This window comes from Thalassophryne amazonica, chromosome 5 (assembly GCF_902500255.1).
Source record: "Thalassophryne amazonica chromosome 5, fThaAma1.1, whole genome shotgun sequence".
Lineage (NCBI taxonomy): Eukaryota > Metazoa > Chordata > Actinopteri > Batrachoidiformes > Batrachoididae > Thalassophryne > Thalassophryne amazonica.
In genome coordinates this window covers 105,299,111-105,316,917 of record NC_047107.1, presented here as the reverse complement: position 1 = coordinate 105,316,917, position 17,807 = coordinate 105,299,111, and the positions used below count along the sequence as shown (strand labels likewise).

The 17,807-nt window shown below is 42.1% G+C and overlaps 1 protein-coding gene across 1 annotated transcript in view; it reads right to left on the bottom strand.

Annotated features, from left to right (window-relative positions):
* loxl2b (lysyl oxidase-like 2b) overlaps positions 1 to 17,807 on the bottom strand; it is a 119,646-nt gene that overhangs the window by 16,026 nt on the left and 85,813 nt on the right. Inside the window, 2 exon segments of the mRNA XM_034171028.1 lie at positions 6,441 to 6,681; positions 7,109 to 7,274. Of these exon segments, the coding sequence (XP_034026919.1) occupies positions 6,441 to 6,681; positions 7,109 to 7,274 (407 nt within the window).

The following is a 17,807-nucleotide window of genomic DNA, read 5'->3' as shown; positions in this document are numbered from 1 at the left end:
TATATTATCAATCAATCAATCAATTTTATTTATATAGTGCCAAATCACAACAAACAGTTGCCCCAAGGCGCTTTATATTGTAAGGCAAGGCCATACAATAATTACGTAAAAACCCCAACAGTCAAAACAACCCCCCGTGAGCAAGCACTTGGCGACAGTGGGAAGGAAAAACTCCCTTTTAACAGGAAGAAACCTCCAGCAGAACCAGGCTCTGCTGGAGCTGATGGAGACAACCAGAAAAAAGACATGCTGTGGAGGGGAGCAGAGATCAATCACTAATGATTAAATGCAGAGTGGTGCATAAAGAGCAAAAAGGGAAAGAGGCACTCAGTGCATCATGGGAACCCCCCAGCAGTCTAAGTCTATAGCAGCATAACTAAGGGATGGTTCAGGGTCACCTGATCCAGCCCTAACTATAAGCTTTAGCAAAAAGGAAAGTTTTAAGCCTAATCTTAAAAGTAGAGAGGGTGTCTGTCTCCCTGATCTGAATTGGGAGCTGGTTCCACAGGAGAGGAGCCTTGCCTCTATTGGTGGTTGGCTCTCACTGCGGTATTGTATCACTTCCTGTTCCGGAGCACAGCGGTGTTTTTCTGTATCTGTTAGCTGTTTAATCTGCGCAGTTAGACTGATCTAGTTATCTAGATTACGATTTGTTTCCCAGTGTAATCTTTACGTGCCTTAACTAAAGCACTCCCTCTGCTGAATCACCTCTAAATTATTTACACATTATTCACTTTGTGTGTTTTTAGGAATCTGCTAGCTTAGCGTAGCTACTAGCTCTTAGCCGATTTAGCATGGCGGCTTCTCCTGTCTCTCCCGCACTTTTCTGCTCTGGGTGTAAAATGTTTAGTTATTCCTCGGCCTCCTTTAGCAGTAACGGTACTTGTAATAAGTGTAGCTTATTCGTAGCTTTGGAGGCCAGGCTGGGCGAATTGGAGACTCGGCTCCGCACCGTGGAAAATTCTACAGCTAGCCAGGCCCCTGTAGTCGGTGCGGACCAAGGTAGCTTAGCCGCCGTTAGTTACCCCCTGGCAGATCCCGAGCAGCCGGGAAAGCAGGCTGACTGGGTGACTGTGAGGAGGAAGCGTAGCCCTAAACAGAAGCCCCGTGTACACCGCCAACCCGTTCACATCTCTAACCGTTTTTCCCCACTCGACGACACACCCGCCGAGGATCAAACTCTGGTTATTGGCGACTCTGTTTTGCGAATTGTGAAGTTAGCGACACCAGCAACCATAGTCAATTGTCTTCCGGGGGCCAGAGCAGGCGACATTGAAGGAAATTTGAAACTGCTGGCTAAGGCTAAGCGTAAATTTGGTAAGATTGTAATTCACGTCGGCAGTAATGACACCCGGTTACGCCAATCGGAGGTCACTAAAATTAACATTAAATCGGTGTGTAACTTTGCAAAAACAATGTCGGACTCTGTAGTTTTCTCTGGGCCCCTCCCCAATCGGACCGGGAGTGACATGTTTAGCCGCATGTTCTCCTTGAATTGCTTGCTGTCTGAGTGGTGTCCAAAAAATGAGGTGGGCTTCATAGATAATTGGCAAAGCTTCTGGGGAAAACCTGGTCTTGTTAGGAGAGACGGCATCCATCCCACTTTGGATGGAGCAGCTCTCATTTCTAGAAATCTGGCCAATTTTCTTAATTCCTCCAAACCGTGACTATCCAGGGTTGGGACCAGGAAGCAGAGTTGTAGTCTTACACACCTCTCTGCAGCTTCTCTCCCCCTGCCATCCCCTCATTACCCCATCCCCGTAGAGACGGTGCCTGCTCCCAGACCACCAATAACCAGCAAAAATCTATTTAAGCATAAAAATTCAAAAAGAAAAAATAATATAGCACCTTCAACTGTACCACAGACTAAAACAGTTAAATGTGGTCTATTAAACATTAGGTCTCTCTCTTCTAAGTCCCTGTCAGTAAATGATATAATAATTGATCAACATATTGATTTATTCTGCCTTACAGAAACCTGGTTACAGCAGGATGAATATGTTAGTTTAAATGAGTCAACACCCCCGAGTCACACTAACTGTCAGAATGCTCGTAGCACGGGCCGGGGCGGAGGATTAGCAGCAATCTTCCATTCCAGCTTATTAATTAATCAAAAACCCAGACAGAGCTTTAATTCATTTGAAAGCTTGACTCTTAGTCTTGTCCATCCAAATTGGAAGTCCCAAAAACCAGTTTTATTTGTTATTATCTATCGTCCACCTGGTCGTTACTGTGAGTTTCTCTGTGAATTTTCAGACCTTTTGTCTGACTTAGTGCTTAGCTCAGATAAGATAATTATAGTGGGCGATTTTAACATCCACACAGATGCTGAGAATGACAGCCTTAACACTGCATTTAATCTATTATTAGACTCTATTGGCTTTGCTCAAAAAGTAAATGAGTCCACCCACCACTTTAATCATATCTTAGATCTTGTTCTGACTTATGGTATGGAAATAGAAGACTTAACAGTATTCCCTGAAAACTCCCTTCTGTCTGATCATTTCTTAATAACATTTACATTTACTCTGATGGACTACCCAGCAGTGGGGAATAAGTTTCATTACACTAGAAGTCTTTCAGAAAGCACTGTAACTAGGTTTAAGGATATGATTCCTCCTTTATGTTCTCTAATGCCATATACCAACACAGTGCAGAGTAGCTACCTAAACTCTGTAAGTGAGATAGAGTATCTCGTCAATAGTTTTACATCCTCATTGAAGACAACTTTGGATGCTGTAGCTCCTCTAAAAAAGACAGCTTTAAATCAGAAGTGCCTGACTCCGTGGTATAACTCACAAACGTAAAGCAGATAACCCGTAAGTTGGAGAAGAAATGGCGTCTCACTAATTTAGAAGATCTTCACTTAGCCTGGAAAAAGAGTCTGTTGCTCTATAAAAAAAGCCCTCCGTAAACCTAGGACATCTTACTACTCATCACTAATTGAAGAAAATAAAGTTTCAGCACTGTAGCCAGGCTGACAAAGAGTCAGAGCTCTATTGAGCCGAGTATTCCTTTAACTTTAACTAGTAATGACTTCATGACTTTCTTTGCTAATAAAATTTTAACTATTAGAGAAAAAATTACTCATAACCATCCCAAAGACATATCGTTATCTTTGGCTGCTTTCAGTGATGCTGGTATTTGGTTAGACTCTTTCTCTCCGATTGTTCTGTCTGAGTTGGACACCACTCAGACAGACAGCAATTCAAGGAAAGTTACAAAGTTTTGCAAAGTTACACACCAATTCAATGTTAATTTTAGTGACCTCCGATTGGCGTAACCGGGTGTCATTACTGCCGACGTGAATTACAATCTTACCAAATTTACGCTTAGCCTTAGCCAGCAGTTTCAAATTTCCTTCAATGTCGCCTGCTCTGGCCCCCGGAAGACAATTGACTATGGTTGCTGGTGTCGCTAACTTCACAATTCGCAAAACAGAGTCGCCAATAACCAGAGTTTGATCCTCCGCGGGTGTGTCGTCGAGTGGGGAAAAACGGTTAGAAATGTGAACGGGTTGGTGGTGTACACGGGGCTATTGTTTAGTACTACGCTTCCTCCTCACAGTCACCCAGTCGGCCTGCTTTCCCGGCTGCTCGGGATCTGCCAGAGGGAAACTAACGACGGCTAAGCTACCTTGGTCCGCACCGACTACAGGGGCCTGGCTAGCTGTAGAATTTTCCACGGGGCGGAGCCGAGTCTCCAATTCACCCAGCCTGGCCTCCAAAGCTACGAATAAGCTACACTTATTACAAGTACCATTACTGCTAAAGGAGGCCGAGGAATAACTAAACATTTCACGCCCAGAGCAGAAAAGTGCAGGAGAGACAGGAGAAGCCGCCATGCTAAACCAGCTAAGAGCTAGTAGCTGCGCTAAGCTAGCGGATTCCTAAAAACACACAAAGTGAATAATGTGTAAATAATTTAGAGGTGATTCAGCAGAGGGAGTGCTTTAGTTAAGGCACGTGAAGATTACACTGTGAAACAAATCGTTATCTAGGTAACTAGATCAATCTAACTGCGCAGATTAAACAGCTAACAGATACAGCAAAACAGGAAGTGATACAATACCGCAGTGAGAGCCAACCACCAGTAGAGGCAAGCCTATATTATGTAAATGCTAGCGAGAAATAAACACTTCTAAAACTGAAAATGCTGTTTATGGAACCTGATAACACCTCTGCAGTCATTTACAAGACATTTTGCGTGCATGCTAACTTCCGGTAACTTAAAGCTATGAGTATATGGAGTTGAATTTGTCTCATTAATATGTGCAAATGCATATAGGGTGATCTACATATATTCCTTGTTTTGCACATGAACAGATGATGATTTGATTTGAACATGTCCAAACTGTACATAAGATAATAGGATCTTAATCATTAATGAAGCAAATGCAAATTATAAAGAACACAATGCTCATAAGGCTGAGGGTATTTTGTGTTATATTTATATTACATTGCACTTTTTTATTAAACCAGTACATCTTTTTATTTTTGATATTGTTCGAGATGTCAGGACTTTCTAAACATTTTCTCAAAATGTGAACAGGCACTCTGGTTTTATTAATGTTATTTCATTTAATTTTTTTTTTTTACTGTTATTTGTGTTATTTTTATTTATTTTAGTGTGTGTTTGTTGGTGTGTTGGTGTGTTTGATCAATAATTAAACCTTTTAAGGTCTGTCATATGGCTAATGTTTGGGATGGTGTGTGCAAGCAGGGAGCCACTAAACCACAATCTCGCCAAGGGCACCAAAATGGCTTGAGTCAGCTCTGGGAGGACAACCATTCACTTCGTCTGACTGGATTATGAAAACACTTTAATCAGATAGAATCAGTTCAACTTGTGGTAGTGGAATAAAATTTGTACAAGGAAAAATAAAATAAATTTAAACTTAAGAATAAAGTTGAAGGTCATCACTAAATCTATTCGGAGAAGCACGGGGACAAACATATAGCTAACTATTGACATTTTTAAGGAAAACTAATTCAGGTTTTTTTGATTGGTTACTGCCAGGCTTCTGTTACACACTTTAGTCCAGTAGATGGCGGTAATGCACCTATCAACCACCATTAAACTTCAACATATCTGTATATAACACTGACTCACACACTCCATACAAACCGCGGAAGCAAAAGGGCGGCCATCTTACCACTCACAAGTTCTGTGGACAGCACATCGACAGCTTATTAGAACATCAACAATTTTGAGTAATAACTGAGCTGATTCTCTCATTTCCTTCTTTTTGTTCTACAGTTAATGGAACCTTTATCCCTCCTAATCTGTGTCTTCCATGATTAGCTATTTTATTTATTTCCTTTCTTTCTTTTAGTACTTTGACACATTCTCTCCTTCTAACATGAGTTGTTTATTGATATACACTCATTCATTCATTTTCTATACCTGCTTACTCCAATCAAGGTTCACGTTGGGGGGGCTGGAGCCTATACCAGCAGCATAGGGAGAGAGGGGTTCACCCTGGACAGGATGCCAGTGTACCACAGGGCTATGTATTGATATTTAATGTATAAATTGTCATTTTGGTGGTAGTGTGACCGCAGGACCTTCGTGGCGGGACGGCGGTGGGATCGAACCCGGACGGCTCGCACTAAAGACCATTCCTTTACCAGGTCAGCCAAAGGGGAATTCCCCATTAGCCAAGCTAGCGGGAACGTCTTTTCAATCAGGACCCGGGACCTTCATCCCGCTACAGTAGAATTTCAATTTAGTTCTTCCCTGTAGAACTAGTAAATGCTATGCTACTTTTTAGGCAGAGTAATGGTGCATTTTCATCGTTACAAGGGAGCTCAGTTTGGAGATGTATTACTTGTTTGCAGAGAATATTTGCTTTCACGCACAGTTCAGTGCCACAAAATGCCTCAGGGAGCTAAAACTGAGGAAGGACCTTTGTAATGCGCCAAGAGCAGTTGACACATATACCCCTGAAAGATGACTTTTGGGAGTGAGCTATGTCCCCTCTCCAAGGTAGGTACTTCTTGTTGGCTGTGAAAAACTGTTGGGCAGGGCTTGATGCTGATTGGTCATTAATTCACATGCTGAGAAGACAAGAAGTGCCACGTCAGACAAGCACAACAAGAGCAAGAGCAGAATACCCCGAAAGTAGAGGCAACAGACAGACAGACAAGAAGGTACAGGCACTGTTGGCCTTCTTCTCAAAGGACAAAGTCCAGGGAGGGTTTGAGCTCTCAGGCAGGAGTGAGAAAATCTATATTGCAACTGAATGTGTCCCACAATTATTATGTCACTGAATTTGTAGCTGCATAAGCCCAGTGAGTCTTCATCACTTTGGAGACACAGTGGCTGAGAAGGCCAATTTCAAGGCCGTCGGTGGAAACAGACCTATAGTGATCTTGCTTTTGTGTCCAACATCTAAAAAATTAGTAGGTTTCATTATTTAATTGCATTGTGACACTGACCTGTGACAATCGTGCCACACCCAGGCATGCCGGCCGGCTTTGGGTCGGAAATCAGACAGTCCGTTGTTGTGGATCTGCGAGGAGAAGCGCAGCAGGCGGCGGTATGAGTTGGCAGGTGTCTGGGTAGCGGTAGTGGCCAGACAGTTCTCCTCGTAGGCGCACTGCAGCATGAACATGGGCCGGTCCTCCATGTAGGTGGTCTCCTCCACCACCTGAGGGTTCAGCACCAGGTCAGGAGCCGCTGGCGGGCAGGAGGACCAGGGAGAAACCACACAGATGCAGACGGAACAAATTTAGAAACCCAGAGAAATTATTCTCCCACTGGCAAACATAATTGTCTGGCATCGGCAAAGAAAAAGGAGTTTGATTTTGAAATTACAGCTCTCTTGGGGTGAATATTGGCGCTCCAGTCATGGAAAGATTTCTCAGTACCAGAGTTTCTCCAGAGGCTGAAATAATTTTGTTTGTTGAAATAAATCTCCCTGTGCAGGGCAATATTTAAAAGCTTAGACTGTGCACAGTAGCATACTGCTAAATTAAACGGCAAAGGAACCATTCCAAAGCATACGTAATTAAAAACGGAAATGTCAATTCCCTCTTTGTTCTTATTCATTCTCTCATGACCATTCACAGTTATTCCTGACAGAACAAAAATGTAGAGGTCTTACTCTCCGAGCAGGAGACTCCAGCGGCATTGCGCCCGCCTCCTTTAGGGCAGCTAAGGTGGTCACCATGGTGCAGGCACTGGGCCAACGACATCTCAGTACCAGAGCAGCGAACGCCGCTCATCACCACAGCATCTGCACTCACCTGCCCCGGCCAATACCACGTCTCCTGTGCACAAAACGGCACCAACAGTTTATAGCCGATATCACATGGACATCCACACATCATCCACTTTGACCTTTTAACCACATGTGCTGTAGTGTTTATTAACTGTCCCACATATGTCCTACAGTAACTTCATAAAAAAAAAATTAAACCAAAAAACTGTCCAAAGTTATCCAAGATTTCCACTAAGAGAAGCGTTACAGTAAAATTAGACAAAAGGACATATCCTGTTGGAAAGAACACATCAATGGCTCATGGGCTTAACAAGATGATCACTCAAAACATTTACATGGTTTGCACATGAAAGTTGAAAATTGATCATTATACCTTCAATTAAAACAAAACACCTTGCTGCCAAGCATTTCCTGCTGGTAGTATACCCATAATGTACCTGGACACAGCATGTCCACACTAAAACCTTACATATTCGCGCATTACTTTAGAACTAAAACATATATCTGATATTTTCACTTTAGAAAACTTCAGATGTGACATTAATTTAAATAACTTGTCCGAAATAAGTTTGGTTAAAATGTGAACCATAAGTTAAAAATGTATGCCTCTGGATGACTTGGGTGATATTGGCCACGTATCAGTATGGGGTTAAAAGAAATGAGTTGCGTGTGCGACCAGTTCTCCTTTGCCTGCAGAGGATAGAGCAGTTTCTTCTAGAAGTAGCTCTCCTCTGTTTGCAGAGGGTAGAACTATACGAGGTCTGTCAATAAAGTAGCGGTCCTTTTTATTTTTTTCAAAAAATATATGGATTTCATTCATATGTTTTTACGTCAGACATGCTTGAACTCTCGTGCACATGTGTGAGTTTTTCCATGCCTGTCGGTGACGTCATTCGCCTGTGAGCACACCTTGGGAAGGAGTGGTCCCGCCCCCTCGTCGGATTTTCATTGTCTGGAAATGGCGGAATGAAAAGGACTTTTTTCCATCAGAATTTTTTCAGAAGCTGTTAGAAACTGGCACCTGGAAACCATTCGAAAAATGTATCTGGCTTTCGGTGAAAATTTTACGGGCTTCACAGAGAATAAGGTCTGTTACTACAGCTTTAAGGACTCCTTTAAGGACGCTTAGCACGTCGCGCTCCGAGCTGCGACGACGCGGCACAAGCCACCGGACCATTTCTAAACGGATGGCTCTGTGGATACGAGACCGTCGTGTGCTCTTTCTCTGGTTATCACAAGAGCTGGACATCAGCCATTTTCCGGCAGATTTCACTTTTAACAAGAGATTTTGTCATGGAAAGCCGCGCGGAGGCTTCGCGCATAAAGACCGATTTGCTTTGGAAGTGAGACAAAGGAACACCTCCATTTCGGCATGTCAGAGGACAAGTTTGGAAATGTCCAGCTTTCCACAATTTCACTGATACTTACTGGACTGGTAAGCATTGAAAGCCGAGATAGACATGTCCAAACTTGTCCTCTGACACGCCGAAACGGAGGTGTTCCTTTGTCTCGCTTCCAAAGCAAATCGGTCTTTATGCGCGAAGCCTCCGCGCGGCTTTCCATGACAAAATCTCTTGTTAAAAGTGAAATCTGCCGGAAAATGGCTGATGTCCAGCTCTTGTGATAACCAGAGAAAGAGCACACGACGGTCTCGTATCCACAGAGCCATCCGTTTAGAAATGGTCCGGTGGCTTGTGCCGTGTCGTCGCAGCTCGGAGCGCGATGCGCCGAGCGCGATGCACCAAGCGTCCTTAAAGGGGTCCTTAAAGCTGTAGTAACAGACCTTATTCTCTGTGAAGCCCGTAAAATTTTCACCGAAAGCCAAATAAATTTTTCGAATGGTTTCCAGGTGCCTGTCTCTAACAGCTTCTGAAAAAATTCTGATGGGAAAAAAAGTCCTTTTCATTCCGCCATTTCCAGACAATGAAAATACGACGAGGGGGCGGGACCACTCCTTCCCAAGGCGTGCTCACAGGTGAATGACGTCACCGACAGGCGTGGAAAAACTCACGCATGCGCACGAGGGTTGCATGTCTGACATAAAAACATATGAATGAAATCCATATAGTATTTGAAAAAAATAAAAAGGACCGTTACTTTATTGACAGACCTCGTACATCTGCTACCAAACATTTAACAGGTAGGTGCTCAACTGAATTAAAATTTTATAAGTGTTTGTAGCTGTTCAGCTTTGTTTACCACGTTAGCGGTCTAAAAATTATCGGACAAAAATTTATCGAACGATAATTAGTCCGATAATGGTTTTCAAAGTTATCTGAAAAGATAATGAAAACTGATAATGAAAACTTTAGCTTCGATAATTATCGGTTATTGGATTATCGGAACTGTGCCCACCACTGGTAGTATGTGAATAAACAAAATGATGGACACACGCATGCACTGATGGAGTGTGAAGTGCATAAGGTGGAGAAAATGATGTAACAATTTGCATAGATTTTTTTGAAGTTATTTAAACTTAAACAGAGACATTGTGTGGTATTTACTCAGTAATAGCAAAATTGAAATAAAAAAATATGTATGATTTTGTCTGTCAATTTGGGAATCAGTCAGATAAAAATCATCGACATTGTTTAGTAGTGGTACAGAGTGTGAAGTGGCTCGGTTGGAACAATCCTGATTGATAGATGATCCAAAATGAGTTCTTATGAGGAAACATACTATGTGATTGTGTACGAGGTCTATTAGAAAAGTATCCGACCTTATTATTTTTTTCAAAAACCATATGGATTTGAATCACTTGTGATTACATCAGACATGCTTGAACCCTCGTGGGCATGCGAGAGTTTTTTCACTCCTGTCGGTTACATCATTCGCCTGTGGGCAGTCTTTGAGTGAGGAGTGGCCCACTCTCTCGTCGATTTTTTCATTGTTTAGGAATGGCTCAGAGACTGCTGCTTTGTTTGATCAAAATTTTTTCAAAACTGTAAGGCACAACTGAGTGGACACCATTCGATAAATTCAGCTGGTTTTTGGTAAAAATTTTAATGGCTGATGAGAGATTTTGGTCTGGTAGTGTCGCCATAAGGATGGCCCACGGTGCCTGACGGCGATCTGCGCTACGAGGCGGCAGCGTCTCGCCGTTTCAAGTTGAAAACTTCCACATTTCAGGCTTTGTTGACCCAGTAAGTCGTCAGAGAACAGAGAACTTTCAGAAGAAGTCGGCATGAGGAGTTTATTCAGACATTCCATTGTTAACGGACATTTTGTAATGAAAGAACGTGCGGGCAGAGTCGCATGTCGGGCCGGACCCGACCGCGGGGGGTCGCGACAGGAAAAACACCTCCGTTGGAAACCTTAACGGGCAAGTTGGAACATGCCCAAGCTGTTAAACAATTTCTCAGTTACTTACTTGTTGAAAGCCATCAAAAGCCGCCTGAATTTTACAAATGGTTTTCAACACGGAGGTGTTTTTCCTGTCGCAGCGCACACAGATTTGCCGAGTCGTCACGAAAACGACTCGGCGAATTTGCGCGCACGTCTTTCATTAAAAAATGTCCTTAAACAGTGGAATGTCTGCATAAAGTCCTCATGCCGGCCTCTTCTGAATCTTCTCTGTTCTCTCACGACGTCCTGGGTGAATTAAGCCTTAAATTAGGATGTTTTCAGGTCGAAACCGGCCGAGGACGGCGCCTGGAAGCGCTGCAGGACATCCCGCTCTGTGGGAAGTCCTTACACCGACAGAAACACCCCATAATCTCTCATCAGCCGTTAAACTTTTCACCGAAAACCAGCTTAATTTCTCGAATAGTGTCCACTCGGATATTCCTCACAGGTCCAGAAAAAATTTTGATAAAGCAACGCGCGCCGCCTCGAGCAGCGTGTGAAACAAAGGAATTCAGCTGAGAGGGCGGGACCACATCTCACTCAAGGCCTGCCCACAGGGAAATGACGTCACCGACACGCGTGAAAAAACTCACGCATGCGCATGAGGGTTCAAGCATGATTGGTGTAATCACACGTCATTCAAATCCATATAATTTTTTTAAAAAATAAAAAGGTAGGATAGTTTTCTAAGAGACCTCGTATATCAATTTTGGTATCAAATCAAATCAAATCAATTTTATTTATATAGCGCCAAATCACAACAACAGTTGCCCCAAGGCGCTTTATATTGCAAGGCAAAAGCCATACAATAATTACGGAAAAACCCCAACGGTCAAAACGACCCCCTATGACCAAGCACTTGGCGACAGTGGGAAGGAAAAACTCCCTTTTAACAGGAAGAAACATCCAGCAGAACCAGGCTCAGGGAGGGGCAGTCTTCTGCTGGGACTGGTTGGGGCTGAGGGGAGAGAATCAGGAAAAGACATGCTGTGGAAGAGAGCAGAGATCAATCACTAATGATTAAATGCAGAGTGGTGCATACAGAGCAAAAAGAGAAAGAAACACTCAGTGCAGTGAAGGACATATCCTGATCAAAAATGACTCCAAGATTTCTCACAGTATTACTAGAGGTCAGGGTAATGCCATCCAGGGTAAGGATCTGGTTAGACACCATGTTTCTAAGATTTGTGGGGCCAAGTACAATAACTTCAGTTTTATCTGAATTTAAAAGCAGGAAATTAGAGGTCATCCATGTCTTTATGTCTGTAAGACATTCCTGCAGTTTAACTAATTGGTGTGTGTCCTCTGGCTTCATGGATAGATAAAGCTGGGTATCATCTGCGTAACAATGAAAATTTAAGCAATGCTTTCTAATAATACTGCCTAAGGGAAGCATGTATAAAGTGAATAAAATTGGTCCTAGCACAGAACCTTGTGGAACTCCATAATTAACCTTAGTCTGTGAAGAAGACTCCCCATTTACATGAACAAATTGTAATCTAGTAGATACATATGATTCAAACCACCACAGCACAGTGCCTTTAATACCTATGGCATGCTCTAATCTCTGTAATAAAATTTTATGGTCAACAGTATCAAAAGCAGCACTGAGGTCTAACAGGACAAGCACAGAGATGACTCCACTGTCTGAGGCCATAAGAAGATCATTTGTAACCTTCACTAATGCTGTTTCTGTACTATGATGAATTCTAAAACCTGACTGAAACTCTTCAAATACACCATTCCTCTGCAGATGATCAGTTAGCTGTTTTACAACTACCCTTTCAAGAATTTTTGAGAGAAAAGGAAGGTTGGAGATTGGCCTATAATTAGCTAAGATAGCTGAGTCAAGTGATGGCTTTTTAAGTAATGGTTTAATTACTGCCACCTTAAAAGCCTGTGGTACATAGCCAATCAATCAATCAATCAATTTTTTTTTTATATAGCGCCAAATCACAACAAACAGTTGCCCCAAGGCGCTTTATATTGTAAGGCAAGGCCATACAATAATGATGTAAAACCCCAACGGTCAAAACGACCCCCTGTGAGCAAGCACTTGGCTACAGTGGGAAGGAAAAACTCCCTTTTAACAGGAAGAAACCTCCAGCAGAACCAGGCTCAGGGAGGGGCAGTCTTCTGCTGGGACTGGTTGGGGCTGAGGGAGAGAACCAGGAAAAAGACATGCTGTGGAGGGGAGCAGAGATCGATCACTAATGATTAAATGCAGAGTGGTGCATACAGAGCAAAAAGAGAAAGAAACAGTGCATCATGGGAACCCCCCAGCAGTCTACGTCTATAGCAGCATAACTAAGGGATGGTTCAGGGTCACCTGATCCAGCCCTAACTATAAGCTTTAGCAAAAAGGAAAGTTTTAAGCCTAATCTTAAAAGTAGAGAGGGTGTCTGTCTCCCTGATCTGAATTGGGAGCTGGTTCCACAGGAGAGGAGCCTGAAAGCTGAAGGCTCTGCCTCCCATTCTACTCTTACAAACCCTAGGAACTACAAGTAAGCCTGCAGTCTGACAGCGAAGCGCTCTATTGGGGTGATATGGTACTACGAGGTCCCTAAGATAAGATGGGACCTGATTATTCAAAACCTTATAAGTAAGAAGAAGAATTTTAAATTCTATTCTAGAATTAACAGGAAGCCAATGAAGAGAGGCCAATATGGGTGAGATATGCTCTCTCCTTCTAGTCCCCGTCAGCACTCTAGCTGCAGCATTTTGAATTAACTGAAGGCTTTTTAGGGAACTTTTAGGACAACCTGATAATAATGAATTACAATAGTCCAGCCTAGAGGAAATAAATGCATGAATTAGTTTTTCAGCATCACTCTGAGACAAGACCTTTCTGATTTTAGAGATATTGCGTAAATGCAAAAAAGCAGTCCTACATATTTATTTAATATGCGCTTTGAATGACATATCCTGATCAAAATGACTCCAAGATTTCTCACAGTATTACTAGAGGTCAGGGTAATGCCATCCAGAGTAAGGATCTGGTTAGACACCATGTTTCTAAGATTTGTGGGGCCAAGTACAATAACTTCAGTTTTATCTGAGTTTAAAAGCAGGAAATTAGAGGTCATCCATGTCTTCATGTCTGTAAGACAATCCTGCAGTTTAGCTAATTGGTGTGTGTCGTCTGGCTTCATGGATAGATAAAGCTGGGTATCATCTGCGTAACAATGAAAATTTAAGCAATACCGTCTAATAATACTGCCTAAGGGAAGCATATATAAAGTGAATAAAATTGGTCCTAGCACAGAACCTTGTGGAACTCCATAATTAACTTTAGTCTGTGAAGAAGATTCCCCATTTACATGAACAAATTGTAATCTATTAGACAAATATGATTCAAACCACCGCAGCGCAGTGCCTTTAATACCTATGGCATGCTCTAATCTCTGTAATAAAATTTTATGGTCAACAGTATCAAAAGCAGCACTGAGGTCTAACAGAACAAGCACAGAGATGAGTCCACTGTCCGAGGCCATAAGAAGATCATTTGTAACCTTCACTAATGCTGTTTCTGTACTATGATGAATTCTAAAACCTGACTGAAACTCTTCAAATAGACCATTCCTCTGCAGATGATCAGTTAGCTGTTTTACAACTACCCTTTCAAGAATTTTTGAGAGAAAAGGAAGGTTGGAGATTGGCCTATAATTAGCTAAGATAGCTGGGTCAAGTGATGGCTTTTTAAGTAATGGTTTAATTACTGCCACCTTAAAAGCCTGTGGTACATAGCCAACTAACAAAGATAGATTGATCATATTTAAGATCGAAGCATTAAATAATGGTAGGGCTTCCTTGAGCAGCCTGGTAGGAATGGGGTCTAATAAACATGTTGATGGTTTGGATGAAGTAACTAATGAAAATAACTCAGACAGAACAATCGGAGAGAAAGAGTCTAACCAAATACCGGCATCACTGAAAGCAGCCAAAGATAACGATACGTCTTTGGGATGGTTATGAGTAATTTTTTCTCTAATAGTTAAAATTTTGTTAGCAAAGAAAGTCATGAACTCATTACTAGTTAAAGTTAATGGAATACTCAGCTCAATAGAGCTCTGACTCTTTGTCAGCCTGGCTACAGTGCTGAAAAGAAACCTGGGGTTGTTCTTATTTTCTTCAATTAGTGATGAGTAGAAAGATGTCCTAGCTTTACGGAGGGCTTTTTTATAGAGCAACAGACTCTTTTTCCAGGCTAAGTGAAGATCTTCTAAATTAGTGAGACGCCATTTCCTCTCCAACTTACGGGTTATCTGCTTTAAGCTACGAGTTTGAGAGTTATACCATGGAGTCAGGCACTTCTGATTTAAAGCTCTCTTTTTCAGAGGAGCTACAGCATCCAAAGTTGTCTTCAATGAGGATGTAAAACTATTGACGAGATACTCTATCTCCCTTACAGAGTTTAGGTAGCTACTCTGCACTGTGTTGTTATATGGCATTAGAGAACATAAAGAAGGAATCATATCCTGAAACCTAGTTACAGCGCTTTCTGAAAGACTTCTAGTGTAATGAAACTTATTCCCTACTGCTGGGTAGTCCATCAGAGTAAATGTAAATGTTATTAAAAAATGATCAGACAGAAGGGAGTTTTCAGGGAATACTATTAAGTCTTCTATTTCCATACCATAAGTCAGAACAAGATCTAAGATATGATTAAAGTGGTGGGTGGACTCATTTACTTTTTGAGCAAAGCCAATAGAGTCTAATAATAGATTAAATGCAGTGTTGAGGCTGTCATTCTCAGCATCTGTGTGGATGTTAAAATCGCCCACTATAATTATCTTATCTGAGCTAAGCACTAAGTCAGACAAAAGGTCTGAAAATTCACAGAGAAACTCACAGTAACGACCAGGTGGACGATGGATAATAACAAAACTGGTTTTTGGGACTTCCAATTTGGATGGACAAGACTAAGAGACAAGCTTTCAAATGAATTAAAGCTCTGTCTGGGTTTTTGATTAATTAACAAGCTGGAATGGAAGATTGCTGCTAATCCACCGCCCCGGCCCGTGCTACGAGCATTCTGACAGTTAGTGTGACTCGGGGGTGTTGACTCATTTAAACTAACATATTCATCCTGCTGTAACCAGGTTTCTGTTAGGCAGAATAAATCAATATGTTGATCAATTATTATATCATTTACCAACAGGGACTTAGAAGAGAGAGACCTAATGTTTAATAGACCACATTTAACTGTTTTAGTCTGTGGTGCAGTTGAAGGTGCTATATTATTTTTTCTTTTTGAATTTTTATGCTTAAATAGATTTTTGCTGGTTATTGGTAGTCTGGGAGCAGGCACCGTCTCTACGGGGATGGGGTAATGAGGGGATGGCAGGGGGAGAGAAGCTGCAGAGAGGTGTGTAAGACTACAACTCTGCTTCCTGGTCCCAACCCTGGATAGTCACGGTTTGGAGGATTTAAGAAAATTAGCCAGATTTCTAGAAATGAGAGCTGCTCCATCCAAAGTGGGATGGATGCCGTCTCTCCTAACAAGACCAGGTTTTCCCCAGAAGCTTTGCCAATTATCTATGAAGCCCACCTCATTTTTTGGACACCACTCAGACAGCAAGCAATTCAAGGAGAACATGCGGCTAAACATGTCACTCCCGGTCCGATTGGGGAGGGGAGTCAAAACAAGATCTAAAGTATGATTAAAGTGGTGGGTGGACTCATTTACATTTTGAGCAAAGCCAATTGAGTCTAATAATAGATTAAATGCAGTGTTGAGGCTGTATGAATGAGAATGGTATGAATTGGATAAGGCGTTCATATCTTATAGTGTTGAAAGATGACCGTGATAGCAAGACATGTGCATGGTCTGTCCCCGCGTGACTTGCAGGGGATTAAAAAAAGGAATATGTGTATTTGATCATTAATCCCAATAAACTCAGAGTTCCCATATTCGTATTTTTTTCAGTAAAATATTTTTGAGACACAAAGTCACAAAGACCGTACTAAAGGCTGGCATGTTTTTACGTTTATGAAGTTTCATTAAGTGCAAGAGGGATCTTACAAACATTTTGAGCCCTTTATGCCCACTATCTGGAAGTGCGCATTTTTACCCACAGTTCTTAGTATTGTGATGTTGAACACACCGTTACCTGGGGAATTGTAGAACTGTGGGAAAAAAAGGTAAACAACTGGTATGAGGGGGAAAAAAATGAAGAAAACCTGGTGTCTTGAGTGTGTACCACTTAGTCCAATTAAGGGTAGCGGGGGGCTGGAGCCTATCCCAGCAGTCATAGAGTGCGAGGTGGGACAGGATGCCAGTCTGTCGCAGGACCACAAACAGACAAACAAACACAGGCACACCCACACACACACACCTACGGACAATTTTAAAGACTCCAATCCACGTAACCCGCATGTCTTTGGATGTGGGAGGAAACCGGAGCACCCGGAGGAAACCCACGCACACACGGGGAGAACATGCAAACTCCACACAGAAAGGCCACCGGAATTGAACCCACGACCTTCTCGCTGTGAGGCAACAGTGCTAACCACTAAGCCACCATGCTGCCCTGTACAGAGACATCCTGGATGAAAACCTGCTCCAGAGTGCTCTTGATCTCAGACTGTGGTGATGGTTCATCTTTCAGCAGGACAATAACTCTAAGCACACAGCCAAGATATCAAAGGAGTGGCTTCAGGACAACTCTGTGAATGTCCTTGAGTTGCCCAGCCAGAGCCCAGACCTGAATCTGATTGAACATCTCTGGAATGATTCGAAAATTGCTGTGCACCGACACTCCTTATCCAACCTGATGGAGCTTGAAAGGTGGTGCAAAGAGGAATGGGCAAAACTGCCCAAAGACAGGTGCACCAAGCTTGTGCATCATATTCAAGAAGACATGAGGGTGTAATTGCTATCAAAGGTGCCAATCAACATAGTATTGTGCAAAGGGTATGAATTCCTATGTACATGCCATTTCTTAGTTTTATTATATTTTATTATTAATACATTTTGAAAAAAAACTTTTTTCATGTTGTCATTAAGGGGTGTTGTGAGTAGAATTTTGAGGGAAAAAATTAATTTAGTGTAACATAACAAAATGTGGAAAAAGTGAAGCACTGAATACATTCCAGATGCACTGTACATACATGACAGTTCATGCTTAAATGATAAGTTTGCTTTATTTAAAAGGTCACATTATAAATTGTTGGCAAGGAACCATCTTTGTACTCTGGTCACCTTTGACTATTGCTTAATGTGGGAGAAAACCTT